The 27,705-nt window shown below is 40.0% G+C and overlaps 1 protein-coding gene across 2 annotated transcripts in view; it reads left to right on the forward strand.

Moving 5' to 3' along the window:
- Positions 1–27,705, forward strand: part of FRAS1 (Fraser extracellular matrix complex subunit 1) — a 441,866-nt gene that overhangs the window by 200,515 nt on the left and 213,646 nt on the right. For both annotated transcript variants that reach the window (XM_057502364.1, XM_036906452.2), the window contains exons 7-14: positions 6,678–6,761; positions 8,413–8,514; positions 8,766–8,957; positions 13,233–13,322; positions 14,736–14,771; positions 16,261–16,408; positions 17,835–17,978; positions 19,306–19,440. In XM_057502364.1, coding sequence (XP_057358347.1) covers positions 6,678–6,761; positions 8,413–8,514; positions 8,766–8,957; positions 13,233–13,322; positions 14,736–14,771; positions 16,261–16,408; positions 17,835–17,978; positions 19,306–19,440 — 931 coding nt within the window. The remainder of the gene's footprint in view (positions 1–6,677; positions 6,762–8,412; positions 8,515–8,765; positions 8,958–13,232; positions 13,323–14,735; positions 14,772–16,260; positions 16,409–17,834; positions 17,979–19,305; positions 19,441–27,705) is intronic.

Consider the following 27,705-nt stretch of genomic DNA (forward strand, 5'->3'; position numbering starts at 1 on the left):
GATTATTTAGAACCATTTTTCTTGATTTAACATCCCTACTAAATATTGGATGTTCTGATGATGTAAAGGGGTGTTATAAAATTAGCACTTGTGATGGAAACATTACCCCCACCCCCATCTACCATCATCATTGCCATCACAATCACCACATTTTGGGCATTTATTATGTACTAATTTTTAACTCTGAGAGCTTTGTAATTCTCTAACAACTGTATGAAGTAAGAGCTATTATTATCATTCCCACTTTACAGTAGATAAAACTGAGGTACAGAGAGGTTAAGTAATTTGCTCAGTGTACCACAGTTAGGAAGTGTCTTGACTCTTATGTTTAACCACTGTGCTATACCGCCTCCCAGAATACTGAGTTGCATAGCATTTATGTATATATCCATGATCACAAAAGCAGTAGTCGCTAACATCATTGAGCACAATTGCTAGTATTTTATATATATTAATTCAATAATACTTTTTTTAAAAAAAGCGTAAGTTCACAGAAGAAATATATACCCAGGTCTTGAGCTCTAGAAAAATGTGATTTTTTTTAATATAAGGGTTTTTTTCTTTCCCAATTGTAAAAAGAATGTGTACTTAACTCATTAAGGAAAGTTCGGAAAAGGAGAAAAGCAGAAAAGGAAATGATCATCCATATTTCCATCATTCAAAAAGACCATATCAATTTTCTTTTGTAATTCATTCCAATTTTTTGGTATGTACATGTGGGTATATTTGTTTGTTTAGATAGTTATGATCACATTTTAGGAGTTGGTAATAATCTCTGACAAAAGGAGAAATTGCTAATGTTCAAATAAGGGGTCCGTTAGTACGAGATGTAAATTCACGCTGGAATCGCTTGCTTTCGGCTTTTGTCTCGATGCCTTATGAACAGAGCCCTGACCCATCTACGTTTCTGTGGGCTCCTTAAAATGTTCTGTTCAGTCTGATGGAGTTGTTCATGATGATGTTACTACCCCTTTTTTTAAATTTTGTAATTTTCCCATTCCCAGTATTGATTGATGAGTAGGTTGAAGTTCATCTTCCAGAAATTTTTTTCAAAAAAGATAGAAGACTGGTATGCCTTCTGAGCCACTAAGTGTTTGAGAATTATTTTCTTGTTGCCCATACATATGAAAGATACTTTGGAGGGGTCTGAAATTTGGGGTGGTTGTAAACTCTTGCCATTCCAACCCTATAGACTCCTTTCCACTGAACTGTGGAATTTAATGCTGTGGAAGGGAAGTTTGTCTGCTTCCGACTCCATTGCATTCAGCTAGTTTTACTCTACTAGATTCTTGCTGATTGTTTGTTTTTAAAATTGAAACATTTTTCAGGCTATTTCTAGGTGAGGTGTCTTTTCACATATTTTGCTGAGCATATTGTGAAGCCCTTTCAGTCTGTATTTCAGTTTTTGAAATGTTTTTTCAGTTACGGCTTTCATTAATCATATTTGTTTCAATTATTCTCATCTCTCTAGAAACATCTATGATTCTTAGATTGTTCCCCTCTCTTTCTCTCTCATCAATCATGTTCTTTCTCATCATTTTTCATGTTGTGTCTTTCCTCTGCGTTATGGAGAGAGCTTCTTGAGTTTGTATTTATTATTACCTCTAGTATTGATTTTAATTTGACAATTTCACTTTTATTTTCTTTCTTCTCTCATCATTGGTTCATCTGGTTTTTAAATCCCAATGCTTAGTCTTTCTTTATTGCTTTTTGCTTCTATTTAATAAAGACTGAATTTTCTTTCATCTATTGAAGTTGCAATATAGCTTTTAAATCTTTGTTTTTAGATCTTGTAATTTACAGTGTTCAGAAATCTGCTTTTTCTCTAAATCTTTAAAACATTATTAGTTTCACTTGTTTTCAGGGTCCCTCCCAAATTTCTTTCTTTCTGTTTACTTGTCCTTGATCAAGAAAAATCTGTTCATACCCACTGCTTGAAAGCTGCAAGTGAAAGTGGCCTGCACCTGGCTAACCCACCTTGGATCCATAGCCCGATGCTAAGGAATGTGAATGTCTCCTCGTCCCCAGGTCTGGGAGACTTTTGTTTAGGGAAGCTCTATCACACTGTGATGAGATCCTTTTCTGTCTCCACTGCCCAACCCTCTTAGATTTTGAATACATGAAACAAAAAACTATACTCTCCAGTTTGCACTGCTGTAAAGGCTCCATCTCTGTTGGTGACTGTGTGCTTTACATTGGGGTGTTCTCCTTGCTGCCTGCTTTTTATCACTTCCTCTACCTCCCTTAACATGTACTTCCTGCTCTTTTTTTTTTTCCATAATGGGCTCTGACTACATACATCCAGAAAGATACTGAGGAAGGTGAGGACTGGCACTCCACTGTTTCAAACAGCAGCCGCCACAGACTGGAGGGATGGACCCATGTCATATTTATTTGAGCAAGGTAGAGGGTTGGGAAGAAATGATGGTTCGTATTTCTATCTTGGTTTACACAGCAAAGAAAGGCCACAGGATGTCTTACGATCAGTTGGACTTCCTCTTGGCAATGGCAGGAGGTTGGTTGTTTATTGGTGGTGTAATATTTATCTCTTTCCGTATCTTCAGAGTTTTCATAGTGGGAAAATATTTTGGTAAGAACTGTTAGAAATATTATACACTTCTTCATCAAAAATATTTTTATTTAAGAAATATGAAAAGCCATAATTAAATATATCCTTAATGGTGGTCCCAGCCAAAACTGTAATGGCATGAATCAAATTTATTTTGTATTCCGATTTCTGATTACTGAGGGTACCATATTAGACCTTTTTCTGAAAGAGCCAGGGAGTGAATATTTCCAGCCTCGTGTGCTGAAGAGTTGGAACAACTACTACTCATCTGTGCTGTGGTAGCACAAAAACAGCCAAGGATATTATGTGGATGAATAGGCATGGCTGTGTTCTAATAAAAGTTTATAGAAGTGGGGTGGATGGGTGTGGCCCTGTATAGACATTTGGAAGGGCACATCTACACAGACCAAAACGACAGGTCAGGGGTATGGCAGCGACAGAAGGGCACTGTGAGAAAGTCTTTCCCATTTCTTTGAACCCCCACTGCTGGCCTTCTTACCTGCCTCTCCAGTCCTGTTTTAAGTGCCAGCCCAGAAGGGATCTCAATTCTCCATCATGTAGTTCTCTTGTATCCTGGGATAGTTTCTCTTTAAATGCTTTTCCTTCCTGTTCTTGTTGGTGTATATTTGTGAAGAAAGAGTTTGCTTCTGTCAATGAACTGTATAATTAGGCATTGCCAATGAGAATTAGAAAGCTTGATTATCCTTGTACCAGCCTCTGCAAGTGATTCCTCTCTCCCCCATGCTCTGCAGGTGGCTCTGCTACTGTACTTGGGTCTAGTGCATGTTTGAAAAGGTAGAGTGATATTAACTCTATGGTAACTTAAGATTTGTGATCATGAAATTTGTTCCTTGTTTGCCAAACATTGTAAGGTCATTTGTTTACTACAATGAAGTTACTGAATAGTGTGACATCAGCTATGCCTTTATTTTACTTCCTCACTAAGATTTAATCAAGCTGAAGCGTTCTGAGGTCATGAAATGCTCAGTGATTTCAGTCCATGTCCAGTTTTCACATACTATATTAAACATCACTTGTCATAATATTTTGCCTATAAAAATAAAGAAATAAAACAACCTAAAGCAGAGAAAACAGTTGTCAGTTTAATCAGTGACTCAGGTGTTTGAAATAAATCCCTTATTAGATAGAAATGCATTAATCTATATGATCATATATAATTGAGTTAAAGAACTACTGAGGTATGACTGGAACTTTCCATGAAAAATAAAGGTTATTTCACCCTTTCCAACTACAAGTACACTGGCCTTTTTTTCTTGCAAAATAAATTCCAGAGTAACAATTATAATAAAATCTCTTTTTTTGCTTCTTGTAAGAGAAAGTAAAGATAACTGTTCCAAAGGTAGATTGTATATAAGATCCACCACTTCTTAGTCATTGACACTTAGTTTACTCTAACTCTCCTCCTGCCTTTAATTTGTTTACTTTCATGCTATTCAAAAGGCTGTAGTAATGAGTCAAAGTGAGAAGCTGACTTTTTTTTTACTCAAGATCATTGATATATAATCTTACATTGGTTTCATATATACAACACAGTGGTTCAACAGTTACCCATATTATTAAATCCTCACCCCAACTAGTGTGGTTTCCATCTGTCAACATAGGAAGATGTCACAGAATCATTGGCTATATTCTCCATTCTGTATACCCATTCTCATGACCAACTTATATTATGACTGAGATTTTTTGTGACCTTTTATCCCCCTTATTCCTTCCCCATCTACCCAACCCAACTGCTCTCCCATGGTAACTACCAGTCACTTCATCGTGTCTCTGAGTCTACTGCTATTTTGTTTGTTTTGTTTTGAGATTCCACAGATAAGTGCAATCATATGGTATTTGTCTTTCTCTGCCTGGCTTATTTGATTGAGCATTACACCCTCTAGGTCCATCCATGTTGTTGCAAATGGCAGGGTTTCTTTCTTCTTTTATGGCTGAGTAATATTCCATTGTGTATAACCTCTTCTTCATTCATTCATCTTCTGGTGGATACTTTGGTTGCTTCCATATCTTGGCTATTGTAAATAGTGCAGCAATTAAAAGGGTGCACATGTCTTTTCAAATCAGGGATTTTGTTTTCTTTAGGTAAATCCTAGAAGTAGAATTACTGGGTCATATGGTATTTCTATTTTTAATTTTTTGAGGGACCTCCATATGCTTTCTGCAGTGGCTGTACCAATTGACATTGCCACCAACAATGTAGGTGGGTTCCCTTTTCTCTGCATCCTCGACAATTGTTATTTGTCTTTTCAATAGTGGTCATTCTAACTGGTGTGAAGTAACATCTCATTATGGTTTTCATTTGCATTTCCTTGATGTGTGGCATCTTCTCAGGTGCCTGTTAGCCATCCTTATTTCTTCTTTGGAAAAATATCTGTTCAGTTCCTCTGCCCATTTTTTAATCAGGTTGTTTGTGTTTTTGATGTTGAGTCACATGAGTTCTTTATATATTTGGGATGTTAACCCCTTATCAGATAATTGATTTACAAATATATTCTCCCATACTGTAAGCCTTTTTGTTCTGTTAATGGTGTCCTTTGAGGACAGAAGCTTTTTAGTTTAATGTAGTCCCATTTGCTCATTTTTTATTTTGTTTCTCTGGGCCAGGGAGATGTGTCCAGGAAAAAACCCATGCTTATTATTCAAGAGATTTTTGCTCATGTTTTCTTCTAAGAGTTGTATGGTTTTGTGTCCTCCATTTAGGTCTTTGATCCATTTTGAGTCTGTTTTTGTGTGTGGAGTTAGACAGTAATCCAGTTTCATTCTCTTGCATGTAGCTGTCTAGTTTTCTCAGCACCAGTTATTGAACAGACTCTCTTTTCTCCATTGTATATTCATGGCTCCTTTATCATATATTAATTGACTATATATGCATGGGTTTATATCTGGACTTTCTATTCTTTTCCATTGATCTATGGGTCTGTTCTTGTGCCAGTACCATACTATTTTGATTACTGTAGCTTTGTACTGTAACTTGAAGTCAGGGAGCATAATCCCCCCAGTTTTGTTCTTTTTTCTCAGGATTGCTTTGGGTATGTGGAGTCTTTCATGGTTCCATGCAAATTTTAAGATTATTTTCTTCAGTTCATTGAAAAATGCCATTGGTATTTTGATAGGGATTGCATTGAGTTTGTAAATTGCTTTGGGTCATTTTGACAATATTAATTCTTCCTATCCATGAGCACGGGACAGATTGTCATTTATTTGTGTGAGAAGTTGACTTTTTGGCATTAATGAGGAAACTGTTACTGTGCAAATTCTTGTTAGGGTGGCAGAGACAAATGATCTGATATTCTTGGGGGTAGAGGTGGAGGTTGAAGAGTAAAAATGTAGAGAGAGGGCACTGTGGGGAGTTCTGGGCCTTTAGTCCCTGTCACCCACATGTCTCTGCACTGGTTTATTCCCCAATATCTAGGGGTATAAAATTCTTTTTCATATTAAGGATATTCTTCATACATACATACATACATGCATATGTATGTATATATATATACACATACACATATATGTATGTATGTGTGTGTATATTCACATAAAGATGCAAAAATATCATGAAGCAGCTTATCAAGGGACAAATACCTTCACTTTGCATTTAGCAGTGACTCAGCAGGAGTGTTGGAATGATTGGTGCTCTGAAGTTCCTCTTCCAACCATCTGCCACTTCCAGATCAGCTTTGTGACCTTAGGCAAGTCACATAGCCTTTCTGGTGTTTACTTTTTTGTTTGTAAAGCATGGATAAGTACATTTACTTCGTAGGATTATGTAAAGCACTTAAAACAGTGACTGGCAAACACTAAGTACTACTACTATTATTATTGTTATTGTTATTATTTGTGCTTGTTTTTATTCTTGAGGGACTTGAGGAATGTGCACACTTCTTAATAGTCACAGTGACCTTGGAAGTGTTAATTCTTATCAAAGCACCAGGTGGCTAATAAATACTAGAAGAGAGGAAATTGCCATTTATGGATGTTTGAGACACATGATTGAATTGGCTATGAATGAAATTTCCTTCTATTGTTTTTATTAATATCTTTATGAATTTTATTAGTATCTTTTTAATGGATTGTTCTTTTTTTGGGTGTTAAGGATGAAACTATAGTCCGAGTCCCTGGAAAATGTTGCCCACAGTGCTCTTCCGGATCCTGCTCTGCATCAGGCCTAGTATATGAGGTAACCTTTGATGTACCCCTTGTAGGTGAACCGTGTATGCTCACGCATCTGCCTTCTGCCCTCCCAACAATGGTACCTTCCCACCCTCATGTCTGACTCTTTGCCAGGTTTAGGAACTAAGTACATGCATGGCTTTTTTCTTCTCTTCATGGAAAACATTTATGAAAAAAAATAAATTGAAGAGGATTAGAAGTACAAAGAAATGTGCTGGCAGGCAGCACCTGGTTCACGAACGTTGGTGAATTAACTGTTCATGTATCTTGAAGTGAAAAAAGGACTATTCACTGATTATTATCAATTTACATTTAGGTTGGAGGCTCTGGGAGTGGCCTGTCTGCTTTGATTAGGTTTAATGCACTGATATCCACTGACGATATCCCCGTCTTACACTGGGCAAGGGGGCATGGGGATGGTAGGGAAGAGAAGGAAGGGAGGCGAGAAGCTGGTGATGGTAGAAACTGCAAACTTGAAAGTACCATCAGGGCAGTCTAGACACCTGTGCCGAACACATAGTAGACACCAAATAAAAATGAGTTCAACCAATGGAGTGAATGAATGAATGCTCTGTCTTAGGAGTACCCAGCTGAGTCAAAATGTTACATTATTCAAAAGAAAAGAACACATAAAAATAAACCAACAACTTCCCTTGCTGCTAGATGCTCTAAGGAAGACTAAATAGAAATTGGAATTAAGACTCTCAGTAGGGAATCTGAAACTGAGTATTCTAGATGGGCCGCTTGTGGTCTGAATAAAAGTAACAAATTAGGAAGGGATTTTTGTATGTACTAGTTCTGTGCTGGGCAACACAATAGCTGCATATGCTCTAGATTAATTTTGCCTGGAAGAGAGAGCCTCTATATCCATTATGCATTTTTGGCTGCAAGTAACAGAAATACTCCTCTAAAAATGGCTAAAATGAAAACATTTATTATCTCACATAACAAGAAGTCCAGAGAGAGGACACTTGTAGGGTCAGTCTCTTCTGGTCCAAAGATCAAGGATCTCAGCTCTTTTGATCTTTCCATCTCGCCATCAGCATGTTAACATTTGCTTTCTGCCCTGTCCCCTCATGTCCCCAAGACGGCTTCCTCAGCCTCACGCAGCTCATCCTCACACAGTTATTACTACAGGCTGATGGAAGAAAGGCATAGGGTTTTCTTCTTCTATGGGGGAGTCTTTACCTCCACCTCAGCTGCTTTAGCAAGCATCCCCTAAGGTCCTCTCAAGTAGGATTGGGACAGTGTTCATGCCCTAGAGCTGCAGTGGAAGCTGGGGAAGTGAGGATTTGGCAGTGTGAGGTGGGTCTCCTGGCAAAGAAGAATAAAGAATGACCCCTAATTAACCAGTAAATAGGGTCTTCCTCTACCTCTCAGCATTCCAGGGCCTACATGCGCCTGGCATAGCACAGCCCTCAACATGTCTGTGGAATGAATATCACTGAGTGAAAATGAATCCAAAGTTCTCTTTGGACATTTACTGACTTTTTTTTTAGAGTCTAATGCTGCCTAAATGATATCATTTCTCTGGAGTACTTTCAATGTGGCTCAATTAAAAATTCTAATAAAAATTGTGTGTATTATGTGCCTGCCCTTGTTTCCATTTGGTAAGTGTGACATTTGATTTTCCGCCTTCTTTTATCCTCTTTACCCAGCATGGTGAGCAGTGGAGTGAAAATGCCTGCACCACGTGCATATGTGACCAGGGTGAGGTCAGGTGCCACAAACAGGCCTGCCCTCCATTAAGATGCAAAAAGGTATTTCAGAGTGTGTTGCTAGATTTTCAAAGCTTGATTCTGGGTCATTTAAGAGATGCATTTCTTAATCCAGTGTGTCCTTTGAGGGAATCAAAAGTTTTACGATGTTTGGGACAGTAGATAAAGATATGAAAGATCTGCTTCCTAGGAAGGAGGAGGAAGGGGAGGGACCTGCCTAGGCTGGGTGAGGTGCGGAGTGGTTTCACGCTCTCCTGAGCACTGCCCTTCATCCCCATCCTTGGTCTCCTCAGGGTCAGAGAAGGGCTCAGCGCCACGGGGAATGCTGTGAGGAATGCGTGCCTTCTGCCGGGAGCTGCTCTCATGGTGGGACCGTGCGGTACCAGGATGAAATGTGGAAGGGCTCGGCCTGCGAGTTCTGCGTGTGTGACAGTGGCCAAGTGACCTGCCAGACTGGAGAGTGTGCCAAAGTGGAGTGTGCCCAGGTAAGAAGCCAAGCCATTTTCACTTGGATTGTAACAGCTCTCTCCAATGGGACAGGTGGTCGGTCTCTCACCTGTTCCTTACTTTTTGGCAGCAGAGGGGATCACCAGGTTGACCACTCACACTTCAAGGAGCCTCCTAGCACGCAGATTCTGTGGCATAAAGTAAATGTCACTGTTCAGACTGGGTTGGAGCAGTCCCCTGGAGCTTTGAGTTCTCAGTGCATCTGCTCAGATTGGATGCCCTGAGCCAGAGACATGAAAGAGAAGGACATGATATGGGACATTAGCCTATCAGTCAGCGCACTGGACCTCATTGTTGGGGCCTGCGCAGGGCCCACTGGCAGCATTTAGCAGACAGGAGAGCCAACACCAGGACTTGCTCCTTCTGATCGGGAAAGAAAATAAAATGTTTTTTGTTTTGTTTTTGTTTTAAAGAGAGAGGAAGGGGGAACCTCATAAGTAATTAACTCTGTTGACCTCTGTTGACTTCTGCTGTCTGCAGAATTTCTAGAAGCTTCTGACAAAGCAGTCTCTGTCTCGACTATAGATGTACATGGTAGGGAAATAGTTCTTTCTTTTTTTTTGACCTTAGTTTTGACCCATTGCAAAACAAATTGCTTTTAAAGTTGTCTCCTTCTCCCTTGCCGCTCCCATCCGCCCCACCAATCTCCCGCGGGGTTGTGTACTTGGGTAGATGAGGGAAGCTTGGGAGATCTGAAGCACTGGGTGTCTATGAAGGCTTTTTACTTCCCAGTTCTTCTCCCCCACATCTCAGCTCCTCTTAACACTGAGCCTAAGGAGGAGCAACCTTTCAAACAGGGCTGTAAATGACAGGCTTATTTTTCATTTGCCTCCTACTTCTAAGTTTTGGCAGAACTGAGACCTATTTAGGTAAAGTGGGTCTTGCTTTTTGCAGACTTATTTTCCCCCACACGCCTTTTCATTTCTTGTCTTTCTTTCTGTCGGGAGAGTCAACAATGCCCAGATGAAAGTGAGATGAGCCCTGTTCGGGGCCTCTTCTTTCTCCCTCTCTCTCAGCTGCAGCTGAGCTTCCTGGCCTCAGCAGTCTACCCAGCCAACGTTGGGTTATTTTCCAAGGCTGCAATTTGTCTAATATCCCTGAGTTAATGGAAAATGTGGGAGAGGTTATCCTGGTAGGTGGGTCCTTTAGTCACTGACTTTCAGTCAAGTCTGAACAATGAGCCTCACTCACAGAAAATAATGTGACCCACTGTCTCCAGCGCCAGTGCACTTCCCGGTGCCCACCTATCCTCCATGACACCTACCGTTAGGTCTTCTTCTCTGTCCTTAGAAAAGTGGGGAGCAGCTGCTTAAGTCAGTGGAGACAGCCTCCGTCCTTGCCACGCCACAGCACTATCCCAGGTCTTCCTAGTTCTGCCTCCCACCCACTCCACCTTCTCATTTACCAATTGAGGAATTCCAATGCCATTAAATGCCTATTTCTCCAAATCTTTAATTCACTAAATTGCTTTCTTCCAGATGACCTCCATGTTCCCAAATTTTGTTTAAGGCAGTGACTGGGCTCTAAACTGGAAATACTCCCAGGAGTGAAATTTTAACCAAAATTGAACCTTACCAAAAATATCCCTTAGCCTTCTTTCTATGCCATGCCTCTGTAAGTAGTTCTGGTTAATGATCTTGTGAGAGTCTGGGGTACTACGTCCTAACTTGTGCATAGCTTGAAGATAAAATAAGGGACTTTCTAGTCACAAGAGTTACCAGGCTTTTGGGGAAGTCAGATACATAAACAGAAATTATAATACACAGGGGTATCGACGATTATGGAAATACAAATTAATGCATTACAAGCATCTGAGAAACTGCATTGCCAAAGGGAGCGATGACAGTACTGCTGGTGGTTCATTCAGTTCTACCCCACTTCTGCCTTTTCTAAAATATCAAGGTCATTTAATTTCCAATCTTGGAGGCCAAGGGTCGATGAAGTCTAAGTCTATATGTCCTCAAAGATGAAGAAAAGTAAACTTCTAGAAGAGGCAAAATTGTGCAGCTTCACCATTGTAATAATTATCACATTAGTTATCAACAGCAATGTTCTGAATGACATTGAAATCAACACACAATTTTTCTTTGTCAAAAAAAGGAGAAAATGACATAACACTTGTCTTTGATATATCAAACCAAACCCCTAGATAGTGAAACACAAATAAATCAACAGTAGATTAGCACAATGGGATACCTTTCATTTTTCAATATTTTGTGTTATCTTTGAACATGAATTCAGATGAAGAAGTCAAATTACCTTTTGTAATGGTGGGGGGTTTGAAGCTTGCAGCAAAATGCCTGGAAGGAGGTAGGCACACCATAAATGTGTGTGGTACCTTTCCCTTCTCCAGTGGAGGAAAATTATCTCAAAAGAGTATTTCTTATTCCGGTGAGCAGGTTAGTAGGATCAGAGTCTTTCCTCTGGTGGATGAAGGTAATGTGATTCAGTGGGGAGGGGTTAGCAGATTCCATCTGGCCTATGCAGCAGAATCCTCTTTAAAATAAAAGAATTAGTTTTGTTTCACAAAGCAATTTTTTCCAAAGCAAAAGTCAAATGCTAATTGGAGCAAGCTCCCCACTGCAGTGAACTGATGCAGTTTGGGGCATCCAGGCCTCATCTATAAATAGCAGATCTATTTAGAACCTCCTACCTCACCAAAACTGAATCCTTATTCCCCAGAAGCAGGGCTTGCTGTTATTTACAGTAGCATTGGAAGACTCAGAACTGCTACCTGCTTTGCCTTCCTGGGGTGATGCATGCTCCATTTTCTGCTTGTTTTGTCTGTGTAGGTTGTAGTGGGCACTCAAGAATCTCTCATGCACGTTGTCTTTAATAGAAGTACACATTGTTTTGAGCAACTTAAATTACATGCATATCAACCCTTTTGTATGCTTTGAAAGCAAATTTCACTGTTTCTGGGTTATTCCTTCCCTACTAGCTGATCTGTCACGTTCTGCAAAACAATTTATATGTAAATATGTCTGCTCCTTATAGTACCCACTGCTCTTTATTGGCCTCTGATTGGCATTAAATTTTGATGGACAGTGATCTATACAACTCCCTTCTCTTTGAAATAACTTTTTAGACATTATAAAATGTTATACTCATTCTTGTGTTTTTGTGATTCTTTCACAAGAAAATAATATTCTCCTTCATTAAAATAATACATATTCATTTTAGAAAAATGATGGCTGAAGAAAAGTGGAAAAGAGACTTTAAAATCCATTCATAATGCTGCAGTTTGAATACAACCAATGCTTTTATTTTATAGTTTCTTTAGTGCACAATGTTTTTATATATAAATTATCATTGTGATTATTCTGTTTGTGCAATTGTACCTTATTCATTTTGTCCTGAGCATGGTTTCTGCACTTTAAAATGTAAGACACATCCCAAATTAAAAAATGTCTTTAAGGAAGGATCACCATTCTTCAGAAAGTAGACATATTAGAAAATGGAAAGTGCTTTAAAGAATACCCTTTAGCCTATACATATTAAATGTTGGCATATGCACATAAAAATTATAAACAGAGATTGCATTTTTAATGGGAGATAGGACTTCAGTGGAATTATACTTTCTAAGTCATAGAATTCAGAATTATTTGATTTTTTATAGCATTTATTATTTTGTAGTAAAAAATAAAAATTTTGAAATTACTGATACTGGGAAATTAAAATAAGACTTTGAAAGTTAAGCATCTGCCTTCCCAGTGTGCCCTTTCTTTCCTTCTTATAATTTTTAAAGTGGTGATTATGTGAGTTTGGATAACAGCTTCAGAATATTGAATAAATGCAATACTACTGTTTAATTTATGCCTGAGACTACATCTGTGCATAAAGGAATGTGTTTGATTCTGTATTTAAGAAAAATTGTTGTTTGATTTGAGCACTCTTACTGAAACCAAGTCACAAGTTTAAACCTTGTATATTTAAGATAGCCTGCTGCCTTTCTGAAATTCATAACTTTCCAAGACTATTACATTAATCTTGGCCATCGTCCTCATTCATGAGTGCTCCTGGTTATGGGTAGGAAATTATGGAGGAATCTGCACAGACCTGGAGGGGTGAGCTGTATTGGCTAAACTCTCCATAGGGAGGCAGCCCAGAGGAGATGAAATAAGTAGTGGGCCAAAGCAAAGGGGTGTGCTGAGGTTTTTCATTTCAGTCAGGAATCCAGCTCCTGCTCAGTTTAGCACCACTATCTGGAGATGTTAATTTGATATGTGCCTCTGCAACCCTTCCCTCTACAGGATGAAGAATTAATTCACTTAGATGGAAAATGCTGTCCTGAATGCATTTCAAGGAATAGCTATTGTGTTTATGAAGAAAATGCAGAATTTGTGAGTATTGGGCTAATAACTGAAGACCATTAATAATGAATAAATCAAAATTAATTTAATGAGGGGGTATTACATTTTCATTTCTTTTACCCATTCATTTGTTCTTCAGATGTAATTGCACACCTACTGTGTGCCAGGTACTGGGGATACAGGCAAAATTCATGCTCTGTGGGGACACAGGACAAATAAACACATGTGTCAGGTGTCAACAAATACCGCCTGAAGAATAAAGCAGCTAGAGAATAACTGAGAAGAGGAGGTGCTCTTTTACATAAGATGACCAGGGAAGTCCTCTCATGCAGAGAAATTTGGGTAAAATCTGAAGGAAGTGAGGGAGCAAACCGGATGCATACCTGGGAGGAACACTTAGAGGAAGAGGGATCAACAAATGAGAACCATATGGAAGCAGAAGTGTGCTTGGCATGTTCAGGAAGCAGCAAGAAAGTGAGTATGGCTGGAGCCAAGTGAATGAGGGGGAGACGATTTGAAGATGGCATCCACGGGTAGCCTGGGCACCATGTAAAGCTGTTGTTTTTTAAGCAGCCACAGATGAGAGCTGCTGGGGAGTTTTGAGTAGAGCAGTGCTGTGATCTAGCTTCTTTGTGAAAGCGCCACTTTGGCTGTCCTTGGGCAAGTGATGGAAGGGGACAAGGTTGGCAGTAGGTGGTCCAGTTAGCAGGTTTCTGCAGCAGTCCAGAGGAGGATGAAGGTGGCTTGGTCTAGAGAGAAAGTGATTAAAGCAGTCAGGCTCTAGATTTACTTTGCAGGCAGAACTAGAATTTTTAGTGGGCTGGATGTGGAGATGATACCTGTGAAGCACTTAGAACTGTGTCTGGCACATTACAAAAAAAAAAGGTGAAAAAATTGCATCATTATTATGCTGTTGGTATTGTTTGTTTCATAGTGGTATCTCATAGTTTTATTCATCCTTGTTTCTCAAGAATTTAAGAGATTGAAGGCTCCCTATAAGTGTTAAATTTTTATTTTCTCAATCATAGTATCAATTTTCCTACTCAATTTTGAAGGTAAATTAAGCCCCGTGAAATTAGAGAAAAGAAAGTTGTTTTAAATAAGTACAAATCCCCATAATGCTCTGGTACCATACAAGGTTCAAGAAGTTGCCCCCGTGTGCTTAGATCTTTTGAGTGTGCAATCCTTCATACTGATGGGAGTTGAAGCCAAGTGCTTAAGCATGAAGTGAGAATAAGAATTAGAGGTATTTCCTAGGCATGGTGTCTTCACCTCATATTAGTAGTCCTTTCCTGTTTTTGATATAGATTTTTTTTCTATTCATAACAAATGAATGAAGTTGGGTGTTACTTGGACAAAATGGATAACTCTTAATGAAAAAATAAATAGATCAGCCTAATGGTGTCTTTAGTAGTATAATAAATGCATTTATCTTTTTTCTAGATGTCCTCAAATGTGAGTGAAGTTAAACATATTCCAGTAAGTATAGATTTTTAACTTGTACATAGATATTTATAAAATAGTTTTAAGCAATGATCTAGGTAAACTGCCTCAGGGAATCTTAATGCCTCAGTGTTTGTAACAGTCATGTTTGCTAGCACCATGTCCCAGGTTTGAACCTTAGTGATAACTATGGCTTTGATCCATTAAACTTTTGCTCTTAACTTTATGTTGTGTTTTTCCATAATCGATAATTAATGTTTCTCTAACTACAAGCTCCTTAATAAATCCTTTCCTTTTCCTTTGATAATTTTCTCCTCCTGATCTTTCTGGCCTAGAAAACTCAGTTTAACCTTCTATGCAATTTCATGTCCTGCAATGGATTGAAGAAAGAGCTTTTGGGTTTGAGGAGAGCTAGTTCTGTAAAGCAAAACTAAGTGTTCATTCTCTCTAGGTTGTTTGCAGGGCAACATATGGTTTCCTTTTAAGGGAAAGTACAAGTGTGTTTGTTCACACAGGGGAACTTAAAATTTTGGAGATTGTAGAATAAGGGGACCAGGAATCAGTCTCCTTTGAAAGGGAAGAAAAACACTTTTGCCTTCTCAAGATACTAGTCTTCATTTTTCTAACATTGCCATTCATTGTTGCTAACTACTGTCACATGACTTGTTTGGAATGTTCAACATTAGTTGGCTTAATAAACATTTTAGCAAATATTTATTTAAAAATCTTCTGTCCTTTTTCACCTTCTTCATCACTTCAAAACATTCTGGTAGGAACCTTTGTCTCTTTCTTAACTCTAGGGCAAGTGGGATAGAGCAAAAAAGGAATTGCTCTTCATGATTCACTTTGGGATGACTGTCAGAGGACTAATGTTTATTTCCATAATTTGCTTGGCTGCAAAGAATATTTTAGGGTGAGAAGCCCCTGGCACATCTCCAGCCCACTAAAAATGGACATGCAAGAACCATCATTTTAAGAATACAGCGACTCTCCTGTCACTCTTACTGTAGTGATCATAAGGGAATTCAGGGCTTTAACCAGCTTCCCATTGTTAGAATGAAGATTGTACGTAATGTACCTGTTGATCACTAGGTACATACTAATCCCCTCTGGTGCTCTTTTGGTGAGATAGGTTGAGAGAAAAGTGGAATGTGCTTCTTGCTCATGCTGGAGGCTGCAGAATGCTTCATTGTTTACTTTCTGCCTGGCTTCTACATTAAAATAAACCAACTATAAAGAAAGAGAAATACTATTCTTTTAAATTTAGAACTACTTTTAAATTTAGAAAATTAGAAAATTAGGCTTCTACATTAAAATAAACCAACTATAAAGAAAGAAAGAGAAATACTATTCTTTTAAATTTAGAACTCTTCTACTACTGCCCCATTTTAGAGTTAGGTCTGACATGGTACTGATCAGGGGCCTTCACTTTGTCCCTTGTGGAAGTCCTAAGCTCTCCACTGGCAAACTGTCTTCTGAAGCTCTGCTTTCTGATGGCCACATCGTTCTTTCCTGTTCCATGTAGGAGGGGGAGAAGTGGGAGGACGGCCCTTGCAAGGTGTGTGAGTGCCAGGGGGCTCAGGTAACTTGCTACGAGCCCTCTTGTCCACCATGTCCAGTGGCCACCCTAGCCCAGGTGGCAGAGGGACGGTGCTGTCCAGATTGCACATCAGGTGAGTCCATGTCTGATGTATTTCTTCTAAGATATTTTTTTACTGCCTAAAATTCAGAGAGATCTTCTCCTTTCCTCCTCCTTGCTAACATTTTTTTAGTCACCCACTGGGTTTAGTTGTCGTTTGATTCTTCCTAATTTTTCTAATAAGTGATGTTAATCAATCTTTGTCCATTGTTTGCCAATCTCTTTATTGAGTATGTGACCTTGGGTAAGTCATTGAACCTCTCTAAATCTTAATTTTCTTGTTGATAAAATGCACCTTATTTACCCTGCAAAATTATTGTGAAAATAAAATCAAATAATGTTCATAAAATGTAAAGGCAAATACGTGTTAGGAGTACTCCATTGTTGAGGATATAGGGACAACTGCTGAAAGTTTGTTATGGATGTCCATTGTTTCAAAGGGGAGCGGTTAAATACATGTTCCCTTTGGAGTTCTCAAATGAGTTTTTGAAGTTTGAAGATTCATTATTTTCTGCCAAAAGAAAATTTTATCTACTCGTTCTGCAAACTCTGCTTTCAAATCACCTGGAGTTGAATTAGTTCCAGTTAATAATTGTTGGCAAGCCCTGGAGTTGCTCTGGCTGAACAATAATTTGCCCATAAGCTTAGTGTCTCTTAGAAAAGTGGCATTTTCTTCCATTCACATTTCATAATTAATTATTTTCATCTGTGGGTTGCAATTTTCCATATTGGCAGTTGTTCTCAACTTATTTTAGCTAGTCACAGAGTTTCTGTGAAGTTTATCATGGGAAAGCAAAGCAACTTTATGACTTACTTATGTTTCCTTCACCAAAGTGGTTCCCTGGGCTTTCCAAAACAAATATTTAGCATATTATAATGTACTGTACTTTGAAAATCAGGTCCTTGACAGCTTCAGAACCTGAAAGAAGTGGTTTGCTTACAATTGCCACTGAGTTCAATTATAATCCCAATTACTGAGAATAAGTTCTGAAATTTTGCAGAAAGAGAAGTAAACTGGCTATATTTTTTAAGGAAATAACTTTAAAAAATTACACACTCTATGTCTTAACTTTTTATACACATCAGAGCTTAAGAAGAGCATCTAAGAAATCATGAATTATTTAATCTGTTTAAATCACACATTTATGGAGCTAGTCATTCCTGTTTCCAGAGGCATCCCAGCAGGTAGAAGCATTAATAGGGCTATTCATTAATGTTTTTAGCATCTTCAGTTTGGGGCTACAGAGACAGTGATAGTATTTCAGATAAGGAAAAGTCCTTTGAGATCTTGCATTGAAATAATTTCTGCTATTTGGGTGCCTTTTTCATAGATAAGTTCCAAATTTCTGCTCTTCATATTCTGTACAGCTCCATATACCCTGTAGATTCTTTTTCAGAAGGATACAAGAGAAATCATATGATCTTTATTGAATTCCCCTCTCCTTTGTTCTTGACTGTAGCTCATTGCCACCCAGACTGCTTAACCTGCTCTCAGTCTCCGGACCACTGTGACCTCTGCCGGGACCCGACAAAGCTGCTGCAGAACGGACAGTGTGTGCACATCTGTCCTCTGGGATTTTACCAGGCTGGTGCTCTCTGTCTAGGTATGGCTCCAGGCATACAGCCCAGAGCTGGACTGAGGCTCAGTGTTGTCAGGGAGGGGGGCATGAATGCAGGAAATCACAACTTCCAAAAACCATTAGAAGGCAGTATTATTATCCAGAGGTTACTTGGCCTCTTTATCTGCAGGTCCCTTTCTTCTAACATTTTTACAGGTATTTCAGTGCTTACTGGGACATAGATAATGGGGAGGCCAGATATTGCTAGATCATGGCTAGAGTTTTCATTTTTGAAGACCTTGAAGGATTATAATATCATCAGGATGCTTGGTGTCATTTATTAAAACACTCAGTTAATCCAAGATAGAAATTCAGAATTGACATGGACCTTTGAGATCACTTACTAGAATTTTCTCATTGTTCAAACGGGGAACCTGTGGGCCAGAGAAATTAACTGGATTGCTTAACATCACACGGATAATTAGTAGTAGAGCTTATCTCTACTTATCTATCCCATGTGGGTTACCATGGGATCCAAGAGTGTGTTCATGTGCATTTCAGAATTCTTATGCATCTGAGAAGGAGATCTTACACCTGAGAATTTGGCTTAGTTGAGGTCAAATCATAGTTACTTTTTCTCCTATCTCCACCTCATGGAGTTAATTATCCATTTAGGAGTGTGTAGGTTGTACCCTGGCTGTAGTTAACCTCTCAATGCCTATGAAGTGGGGTAGTACTATTTTCCTCAGAGGGTACTGTGAGGACTAAATGTGTAAATACATGCCAAGTGCCTAGAATAGTGTCTAGGGTATTGTCAGGCCTTCATAGTTCACTACTTTTATTATTTTTATAATTATTTACTTCTCCCTACTTTCTTTCCTGATTCCTAATCTTCAACCTTTTTGAAACTTATTTATATCTCTGCCACAGGTTGTAGAAGAAAAGGGATAAAGGATATTCTCATTAAATGGTTTAGTGAGAAAGATACTGGGGACTATTGGATAAGAAAAGAAGAGCACAGATTCAGAACCCAAACTGCCTAGGTTCAAATGCCAGCTCCAGGTCACCCTGGGCAAGTTTGACATGGACCTTCTGTGAGCTTATTCCTCCTGCAAAATGTTGGGATTAACAATATCTACCTCATAGGGTTATTGTGAAGATTAAACGCATTCATATGTGTAAAGTACTTCATACAGCCCCGGGCATGATACGTGCTATATAAATGAAGTCTGGTAAAGTTATTTCCTTGCCATTCTTGGCCTGTCTGTCCCCAGAGCCTCAGACCTGGGCTGTGTAGGAATCTACACTGCGGTGGTGTCTCTGAGCTAATCAGAGCTTCCCTTTTTCTTCTTCTAATCTTGTCCGGGACCAGCCTGCCAGCCTCAGTGCTCTACATGTACCAGTGGGCTGGAGTGCTCATCCTGCCAGCCCCCCCTGCTGATGCAGCACGGCCAGTGTGTGTCCACCTGCGGGGATGGCTTCTACCAAGATCGCCACTCCTGTACAGGTAATCACCAGGCCACAGCTGGGTGAGCCACTGAGAAAGCCACCCCCCACCTCCAAACGAGTCAGGCCACCAGGTGCTATGAGCAGTTTTTCAAGAAAGAGAAGAAACTCTGATGGGATGAGAACAGTGGATGAGTGAGATGACACACATTTTTATAACCTTACTAGTGCTTTAGTGATGTGCATGAGTGACATGATTTCTCTAAGTCCTTCTGTACATACCTGAGGGCCCCAGAACAGTATTTAGTTAACACCATACCTTTGCTTCAGAATTGTCATTATACCATAGTTAGATTCCCTCATAGTGTAAATGCACAGTGCTGAAATGACAATGAAGGGGAAAATACACTGGTATATTTCTAAACTTTATTTATACCTAAAGAGTGAGGGAGAACAGAAACAAGAAAGTGATACCATAGTAATGAACTTGGACAAATAAAGCAAAAGTTGGTATTTAAATTTATTCTCATTTTTGTATTTATATACTTTACTAGCTTTATATGCCTACTTTTATTTTTAATTAAGATCTAGTTGAAATTCTTAGTATCATTGTCTCTGAAGGTGGGAGTGGTCTTAATATAATTTAATTTGCTGTTTATACTTGATCGTTTTTTAAATAGGGATTATAATCATGGATAAAAGTAAAAGAGTGAATGTATAAAGAATTTTTAAAGTGCAGAAATGGCAGAAGGGAGTAATGGTGAAAACAAAGACATGGACAGAGTCCTAAGTTTGTCTTTAGGAGGAAACAGAGGGTCACATGTGCCCAGGACTCAAGGCAGGATGTGTAGTGGCAGGTAAATGTGAAAAGGCAGGTGGGCCGGAGGGAGGGTCTTGGATGTCATACCAGGGAACTGTGACAGCTGTGTTCTGCGGCTGAGCGGAAGGGCAGAGATGTGTTGGAGAATCGGAAGGTGGGCCACTCTCCGGGTCAGCTGGTCCACTCCTCTCTTTCATGCCCTTGGTCTGATTTTCAGGAAAATCTTTTGGAGGGAAAATAGTAAGAAAGTAAGTTCATGGTGTTCATTGGATGTGTAGGCTTTGCTCCCAGGCTATGTGAAGGTCCTATGTGGAAGACCTGCTGGCTGCCTCCCTCTCAGGTCATGGTCAGAAGTGGAGTCCCCGTGACAGTGGAAACCATCTTGAAAGGAAGCACGAGTACTGTTCATGTCACGCAGATACGAGGATGGTAGGGCCGACCTTGCAGCCAGTCCTATTAGAGAATGCAGAAAGCATGCTAGCTTCTGAGTCTGGCTTGGGGCTCTTTGAGATCTGCAAGATTATCTTTCTTCTGTATCTCTGCATCCCCATCATCAAAGGCTCTGCAAAGTGTTCAGCATTTGTTAACAAATGTTTGATTAATGGAGGAACTACTACCCCTTGGTGATGAAGGACGAGGGTTCCAATAGAATTCTCAACCATGAAAGACTGATGAACCCTTTAATACTCATTACTTATGTTTATTTACCTGTTATTTCAGAGCAGGCTCAAAGTGAGCACATGCAAATGCCTTTATAAGTATCTAATGGTTGGGTGATTTAGGTAAATGGCTGAAATTTCAATTTGATGAAATTATCAATAGATTCTTTACTCTTTTCTTCTATCCCATCAGAGAGACCTCCTGGCTAGTACTCCTGTTTCAGATTTGCCTTTAAAAGGGAGTTAATTCCCCCTGGATTTTATTCTTCCTTCATATCACCTCCACCTCTTTCCATACATTCCACAAATATATTTACTTTTTTCTCTTTTGGGGACCATTTTTCTTTTTCCCATGCCCAGTGCTTTATTGTTGATGTTAATGGTGTTTTTTAGGGCACGTTTAAATGAGTAATGTTTCATTTGATTATGGGTTTACGTAGCTGACTGCTTCCCCATTCCATCCACATACCCATACACAAATGCCTCTAGTTGAAGGTTGTTGGGAAATTTTGTTCGTGCTCCCTCCAGGGAACTAAACTAATTTGCTTTAGTTCAGCCTGGTTGCATTTTTATGCATAAAATGAGAAGAAAGAAAAAAGCAAGAAGAGAGAGAGAGTGATCTTAAAAATTAAAGCTCAACTTGTGATCAATTTCCATGTAGTGTTTTGATGCTGAGACTGCCCAATCTTTCCAAATAAGCTTTCTCATAATTAGAATTTTTTGCAATACTCATGCTTGTACCAATTTGGGTGGTTTTTTTACCATTGGCCTTGGAAGTTGGTCAGTTAACCAGTGATCTTCCTAGTACATGCTAAACTTCTCAAAAAGCAGCCTGCCATTTTATGGTACCATGGATTTTTCTAGATTGATTCCTCTTGGCAGGGACATGTTATAACTGGCATAATTTGCTACTTTATTGACCATTAGACCAAAAGAAAGTGAACACTGTGCTGAGGAACCTAATTACCAGAGATTACCTGATTAATATTCATGCTCTCTATGTTGAATATAGGGCAGAGTGAAAAATATGGGCAGAGCCAAGTGGCACATAGACACACAGAGCAGGTCCAGCAGTGAGAGGTGGAAGAAGGCACGCATCCTGCCAGAGATTTGCCTCCTCAGGGGGCCCTTATCATTTCTCTTTTCCCTTGAGTTTTGTGGTACACACGCGCACACACACACACACACACACACGTGTGTGTGCATGTAGTATTATGATTGTGATATTCTTGCTCTTGATGAAGCTGAACAGTGTTATGAATATAGACTCCATCTGTGCCCCACACAAGTCACTGTTCCATTTCTTCTGCCTTCCTCAAATATAGAGTTTGATGCTTTGATCACTTCACCATAAGGCACAGCACCACCGAGGGTTTATGCCAGTCTAAATTGTACACAGGCAATATGCACATGGTCTCTTCCCTGCAGCAGGTGAGCCCAAGGAGCAATCACTGTCACAGTGCCCAACACTCATCTTGGGGCCTGGCACTCAGGCTCTTGCCTTGGCCTTATGCTGGATCTGTTGTCCACCCGGCCCCGCTCTTCTTGACCCCATGGATATCAGATCCTAGGACTGGGCTTCTCCTTGGGTCCTGCTATCTTGTCCTGTTGTGATCCATTTCCAGGAGTTAATAGCCAATCTCTTAATCACCCCCAGCCTGGTGGTTAGGCTTGACCCACGTGTCAGTGACCCCACTGCCCCCACTCACCACATGACGTTGCACCTTTCCTGCATGGATCTTGGGTACCACTTGTCTTGGATTTATTATATATTTTCTGCCAGAGTGGTGGTTCCATTGCCTCTTCTTGGTATTAAAGCTAAATCTTGGTCCAGATTGAGCTTGCCATGTCTTGAGAACATTCTTCCTTGCCTGTCTTGCCCCTTTTTCAAACAACCTCTGTTATGCTGTGGACCCTTGGACTATGCAACACAAATCCTAGATATAGGAGCCCATTGGAAGAAAAGTTAAAACAACCAAACTAACACACACCATGAAAGATTACTTGAAAACAAGTAGTTTATAAGGCTATATAGACTTTGAATAGAGAAAGAGTAGAATTTAGCCCATTTTATATATGTATCAATGTTTGGTTTGTCTTCTTGAAACTCATTATTCACAGAGTCCTGCAGATGGAGCCATCCATACTCCATGGCACGGGCTCCCTTCATTCTGCAGACCCAGAGACGGGAGGGAGACTGTAGGCTCAGGAGCCAAACCACCTGGATTCCAGTCTTTGCTCTGTCACTACAAATAGCATATTCTTTAACTCCATGCTATGACTGCCTGTGGTAGACGCAGGGACTATAATATCTGCTATATAGTGTTGCGAGGATTAAGTGAGTGAATTCACATATGGCATTTAGGATGGTGCCTGACGCCAAGGAAGCCCTCAGTATGTGTTAGACTTGGATTTCTGATCCCTTTGCCCTTCTTCCCTGTTCCCCTTTTCCCACTCCTCCATTCAGTTACTTCTGACCACTGCTCCAGGCCCTGAGGATGTGAAGATGGATAGTGAGCTTGCCATCAAGACAGGTTAGCTGCTGCTTACACAGATATAAAAAAGTAAAACTGCAAATGCAAAAACCTATGCAGTTTATTCTATATCCAATTGCTGTGTGGTCTGAGATTATGAAACTGAAAGAATCAAGCAAACATTTTACAGGTTTGTATGAGGTGGGATCATTTTGAATCTCACTGTGTACTATTGAATGGCTTTAGGCAGGTCATTTAACTGCCCAACTGCAATACTATTGGAGGTAATACTATCTACTCTAAACCAGTATTATGAAGATTAGAAAAGACATTTGAAAAAATGTAAATATATTATGCCTGACACGTAGTATATGGACCACAAAAGGCAGCTGTTGTCACTGTCAAATCCATTCCATTATTTTCAATCCATGGGAATGAAAATCAAATAACTTACATTGAGAAAAAAAGAGTTGTATGCCATTTATGTCTTATTTAAAACAAAACCTACTTTATATGTTATGGAAAGTAAATATAATGTAGAGAACAGTTTAGTGGATTCATCACAACACTTTAAAATCCTTTTGTTTTCTTTAAATGTTCAGACTAAATTATTAGAATCTGGAATTATTTAATTCTTAGCCACTATTAGTATATTTAAAGGAAAAACTTATGGTAAGAAAGCCTGTATAATTTACATATAAGATGCTGACCTAGCTGAAATTTAAAAGCTGTAGTTTGAGCAGAGGAACTTCTAAAGTTAATTATTTGTTGGAGTTGTGTTCGACTAGAGCAGTCCAGCCATTTGTGGAAATGAATCACTGACCCTTGGAGTCAGGTCAAAAGCAGTGGAGACTTAATGGATCTTGGCATTATGTCCCAGCATGTGGCTTATCCCAGCCCTGTGGTACATGTGGGTGGACCTCTTGGCAAAAGCATTTAGGAAACTGCTGTTTTGAAATCCTTGAGAAGACAGGAGCCCTCCTTGTTCTGTTGGGATTGTCATTGGTAATCTGGTACCTCCATAAGCCCTCCAACATCCCCCCAGATTGAAGGGCCAGCCTCAATTTTATTGTCAGATTGCATATTCTGTCCAGAGCTGAGCACGTCCTACCACTCTTTGTTCTGCTCTTTATATCCTATGCACTGTTCAAACCTTTCTGTCATTGTGCAGCAATTAAGGTCTCTCATTTAACTGCTACATGTCTTGTAAATGGGACTTAATTGCTTGAAGTGATATTCCCGTCTCCTCCATCCTGTTCATGCAATGAGTATTCATTGAGTCTGTCCCATGTACTAGCACTAGGATTCAGCACTGGACCAACAGAAAACTGCCCATGGGTAAGGAATTTACTTTCTCAATGGCAGAAGAGTGTCAGTAAATAAAAATCAACGAGTAAGTATGTCAGTAAGCAAATAACATGATTTTAGCTAGTTACCACTATATGAATTCATTACTATCAGTACTATAAAGACAGTTTAAAAGATGTATTTTAGGAAGTGATGATTATTGAGGTAGGGAGAGGCCTCATACATCTGAATTCCCACCATGCCAAGCACATTGAACACCCTTTAGAATAATAATTGGATTGAAGAAAGTGTGATAAACCATTGCTTGGAGGAGAAAGGACCGGAGCGTTTGGGCATGCCTAGACATTGGCTAATAGGTGACCTGACTTTTTTAGTTTCAGTTATTTACTTTCTGCCAGCAATTCCTGGCTAGATGTGGCCTCAGGAAAATTACAGAATATCTGTTTTCCCACTCCTTTTCTTCTTCCCTTCATGTCCCTCCTCTTTAAGATGGAGAAAGTGCTGTATCAGTGCCGTAAGGCTGACTCTTAGCCAGACTGTGTTTGGAACTTGGATAGTATCATGGAGTGTCTTAAGCCGTTCAGAGGGAGGACAACAGGATTGCCCTTCCAGAATACACGTTTCTTGAGCAAACTAGACCCGGCAGGCAGCAATGGCATTCCAAGGCCCCTCCCTCCTTGGACATTCCTGGAAGGGATAAATGGAGGGAAGAGGAAAGCAGCTGGGCCTTCCTGTAGCAGGAGACGGGCTGTGTGTGCTGCGTATAGAGCCTCGCTGTTCAGGTGGAAGACCCGTGACAGGACAGAAGGGCCGCCTACCAGCAGAGCGCGCCTGCCACAGATGCACGGGAGCCTAGCTTCCAGGCAGATTCAATTCTCCCCGACAAAGCGGAGCCCCCACGTATTTCAGCTGTGGGTTACAAACCAGTGACAAGGCTTCTGGCTTTCTGCCCAATGCCTAGGGCTCTCGGTTATTTTAGCTAAACTGGATGGTATAGTGCTTTCTCTCTCCTCCTCATTCCCCACCCAACACTCTCCCTGTTCCACGCTGCCTTCGCTTTTTATGCCGCCCACAGTGAGTGCAGCACGTCCGTGTTACCGCGGCTGAGGTCCGAGCAGGCCAGGCGAGGGCGGCCAGGAAGTCCGAGAACTCTCCCCATCAGAAGCTTGCATTTGCTTGGTGGTCTCTCCTTTGACTTTTCAGTTTCTGTAGACAGACTCAAGGTATCGCTGGAGCATTTAATTAAAGGGGCTCAGGAGAACCCAGGGAGGCCTAGGGCTGTGGCTCGCCAGTGGGCACAGGGGCCGAGTGGGATCTGAGCGTCCCTTTGGCTCATCAAGCTCGGCCAGGTGGTCAGCGCATTGGATAGCCGCGCGGGGCGCTAGCACCACAGATGTGGGAGTGCAGGTAGAGGGGCAGCAGACAGAAAGGATCACTATAAAAATGTTCCTGTGAGCTGAATGTGCCTTTGTCCTTTGACGTATGTACCAACGAAAAGCTAGGCTGCTTGTAAAATCCTCTCCACGCGGACCTGGCCAAAGTCTCCGTCAGCTGGGAGGGAAGCTGTTCCTTCAGTTCAAGCTCTGTGCCTACAGAGACCTGCTAAAAATTCATACATGTTACCCAAGACTAGTGAATCGTGCAGCTGTATCACAAATGTGATTAATAGATTAACTAGCTATTTACCCAGCATATGCCTCAGGAAAAAGGAATACAGGTCCTTTTTCCCTTTAGTAGTTTTTTCTTCCCCTAACTGCCAAATGAATTCATGTTAATTCAAAAAAATAATTTGATCAAGTCAGTAAAATTTAAGTTACAATAAAAATAAATCAGCAAAAATCTCTGACGCATACTCTCCCAAAACACTGTCAGTATTTTGGTGAATGTGTTCCTAATTTATGAGTGTGTGTGTGTTGTATATACAGACATATGTATGCACATTTATTTTTCAGAAATAAAATCACACTCTATATATAGTTTTCTGCTTTCCCCATGTTATTTATTATCTTCCTACAACATCTTTTTAAAGCTTTTGTGTAACTTTCCATCTGTGGCTATGCAAGAATTCATTTAGCCAATCCTCTGTTGTTTGACATTTGAGCCTCATCTTTACATTATCATAAATAACTATGATGTAAACATTTTAGATAGAAATTGTGGTAAACATACTTGATTTGGGTGCATTCTTAGGCATGTCGCGGCTGGGTCCAAGTGTATGTTACATTTTGAAGCTTTTGACACACTCATATATTACTTTCCTTGTAGAAAGCTGTGACTTGCACTCCTACTAGAGACCCAGGAGAGGGTCTGCATCCCATTACCCTTGTCAGACACACTAGCTGTTAACGATTCTTCTTAAATTTGTCACTTTGATGAGGTAAAATGCAATGTCGCTTAATTTTTTTCTTTCATTTATTTTTGGGATTTACATGAAGAGGGTCAAATTAATCATACTTGCCTGTCTGTTTTCATCACTGGCCTTGGCCAGGCTAATTCTCTTGCTTATCAGTCTGTCTGCCTGTGTATCTATGCCTTTTGTTCCCATAAGCTATTCCCATTTCCCTTCTCCCCAGTCTCCCGGTTAAGTAACTATTCTAATGCAACTTAATGTCCTTTTTTTGTATGCATGTGCTCTTAATTGTTTTGTGTACATGTATTTTAAATATTCAGACATATTGCTAGGTAAATAGTTCATCCTTTTCCTTTTTTTATTTTAAGGACTTGATTTTTTAAGAGCAGCTTTAGGTTCACAGCAAAATGAAAAAGGAAGTTGCAGAGCTGACCCTTTTAGCCCCTGCGCCCCCACATGCCCCACGCCCCCCATGGTCAAGCCCCCATCACAGTGGCACGTTTGCTACATTGGTGAACCATTCTTTTCCTTTCTTTTTTTCTCACTAAGCACTGTTTCTAAGATGCATGCCTGTTGTTCTGTGTACTGCTAATCCATTACATCTAGTTGCTGTGCTCCTGTTTAATCTACAGATCTCTAGCTATCCAGGAGGCTGAAGTCTGTTCATGTGTTTTGCTTTGTTTTGTTTTCTGTTATGAACTCCCTGAAGTACATA

The sequence above is a fragment of the Manis pentadactyla genome, chromosome 5 (genome assembly GCF_030020395.1).
Source record: "Manis pentadactyla isolate mManPen7 chromosome 5, mManPen7.hap1, whole genome shotgun sequence".
NCBI classification, from domain to species: domain Eukaryota; kingdom Metazoa; phylum Chordata; class Mammalia; order Pholidota; family Manidae; genus Manis; species Manis pentadactyla.